The following is a 1,994-nucleotide window of genomic DNA, read 5'->3' as shown; positions in this document are numbered from 1 at the left end:
GCATCAAACTTCAATCATATCATGAAGATATTTTTGAGCCTCTTTGTAGCAATTTAGCACCTTAAGTGGATCAAAAACTAGTCCATATTGCTTCAACTTGCATAAGCCTATTTTAATTTGACCATTGACCTGAGTAGCTATTCTATGTCCACACACTCCACATGCATGAGGCTTAAGGGGTTGACTTGCACAATCTTCAACCTATAAATAACCAACACTATTTTTGTCAAAAGGCAACAACAGTCAGCAAGCATAAGAGTAATAAGGAAGAAAGATGAGTTTCGGTGCAAAATACAGAGGTATTCGGAAGAGAAAATGGGGGAAATGGGTGTCGGAAATTCGAGTTCCAGGTAGTAGTGAACGACTTTGGCTAGGTACTTACACTAGCCCTGAAGCTGCAGCCATAGCACATGACATAGCCTATTATTGTCTCCGTCCAGAATCATCATCATCATTACATAAATTAAACTTCCCTTCCATGTTACCGCCTAATGTTCAACCTGGAATGTCACCAACATCTGTACAAAAAGTTGCCTCTGATGCTGCCATGGCTATTGATGCTCAGTTTCTTACAACACCAACACCTGCTCAAAAACATGTTGATAATTACGGGCAAAATCAAGATCTCAACATTTCTGTTGAAGATTATCAATATTGATAAGTGAAGCACAACACAACATTACTCAAGCAATTTTTAATATCTTTTTGGCTATTACATGTACTCAAGTTTGGTTCGATTTCATGAATTTTGATGATGTTGAGTAATTGGACGGATTGAGTAATGACACAAAACTTTATTTCACAAATTTATTTTAAATGACCTAAAAATTCCTATACGTATAATGAATGCAAATATAAAGCTACTGGATTAACGGAAACCTATAAGCATTGCAATAGAATCTCCTAACACAGAGCAGCCTCCTTGCACCCCGAGTCTGCTCCTGTCCGAAAGAGCTTCTTTAATCTTTACTAGCCTTAATCAAAACTATGTGAGTAATCAAGCTGCTCTTGCAGGCTCTACTTCATCAAATGGGAAAAAAGTAGTAGTTAAAGCAGTAACAACGACACAAAAGCTAAGCTTGAGAGCATAAAATATCATTGTGTAAAGAAACATTTTTCAACATACAAATGGAAAATCAGAGTGATGACTCAGTCTTAATGTTGTCTTCATTCCATTTTCTGCAGCTCTGTCATCATGATAGGATGTTTGGCGCGAAAACTCTATAAAGAAGGAAAATGTCGTACCAGCTCCGATATTTCATATACGGACATGCCCCCTGCACAATTAACTCAGAAGTCATAAAAAGACATTGTAATGTGACGGATATAATGTATTACCACAAATTAGTAATGCATACTTAAATGAAGTGAAGCTGAGATCCTGATAAATGACAAGGAAAATACATGTAGTGGTAATTTCACATCTTCAGACAATCTTTATCTCTGCAAAAAATTAACCCCTATTTATAAAATTTACAGCAACGCTGTGTAGCTTATTCCAATAACCTTGTAATTGTATCAGTTGCTAGATATGAAAATTAAAACTGGTAAAACATAACAGGTGCTTTTGAAATGGAAAACATATGCAGTATCTATGCCGTGTGTTCCATCCTGTAAGCTTTACACATTGAAAAACCTACCAGGCTACCACGTGTGTTTCGTGCTGCTCAGAAAGGGAATTTTCCTCACAATTCTAATCAACCGATTCATTGAGCGACTCTTGGGTAAACTATTAAATGAAAGAATGACTGTTTTCTGCCTAAACGTGTTCCTTCATCGATGAAGTAGCAGTGCGTTGGAAGAGTCAGATAATATCAATTCCAAGAGAGTCTTCTGTTTCTTCTTTCCATTGCATATATACACCTTCTGTTGGGAATTAAACACACAACACACACAAATAATCTAGAGAAAAGAGAAACGGAACACAAACGGGACACACAAGAATTTAACGTGGTTCGGTTTCCCTACTCCACGACTGTAACAGGAGGATTTTA

General features: G+C 36.9%; 1 protein-coding gene across 1 annotated transcript; it reads left to right on the top strand.

Annotated features, from left to right (window-relative positions):
* The first annotated feature begins 221 nt into the window (after positions 1 to 221).
* Positions 222 to 765, top strand: LOC107031899 (ethylene-responsive transcription factor ERF020-like). Its single transcript, XM_015233397.2, has one exon. It carries the CDS (start codon positions 275 to 277, stop codon positions 656 to 658), a length of 384 nt encoding a protein of 127 aa, XP_015088883.1. The 5' UTR covers positions 222 to 274; the 3' UTR covers positions 659 to 765.
* The last annotated feature ends 1,229 nt before the right edge of the window (positions 766 to 1,994 follow it).

The sequence above is a fragment of the Solanum pennellii genome, chromosome 1, assembly GCF_001406875.1.
Source record: "Solanum pennellii chromosome 1, SPENNV200".
NCBI classification, from domain to species: Eukaryota; Viridiplantae; Streptophyta; class Magnoliopsida; order Solanales; family Solanaceae; genus Solanum; species Solanum pennellii.
This window is presented reverse-complemented; position numbering and strand designations above follow the sequence as displayed.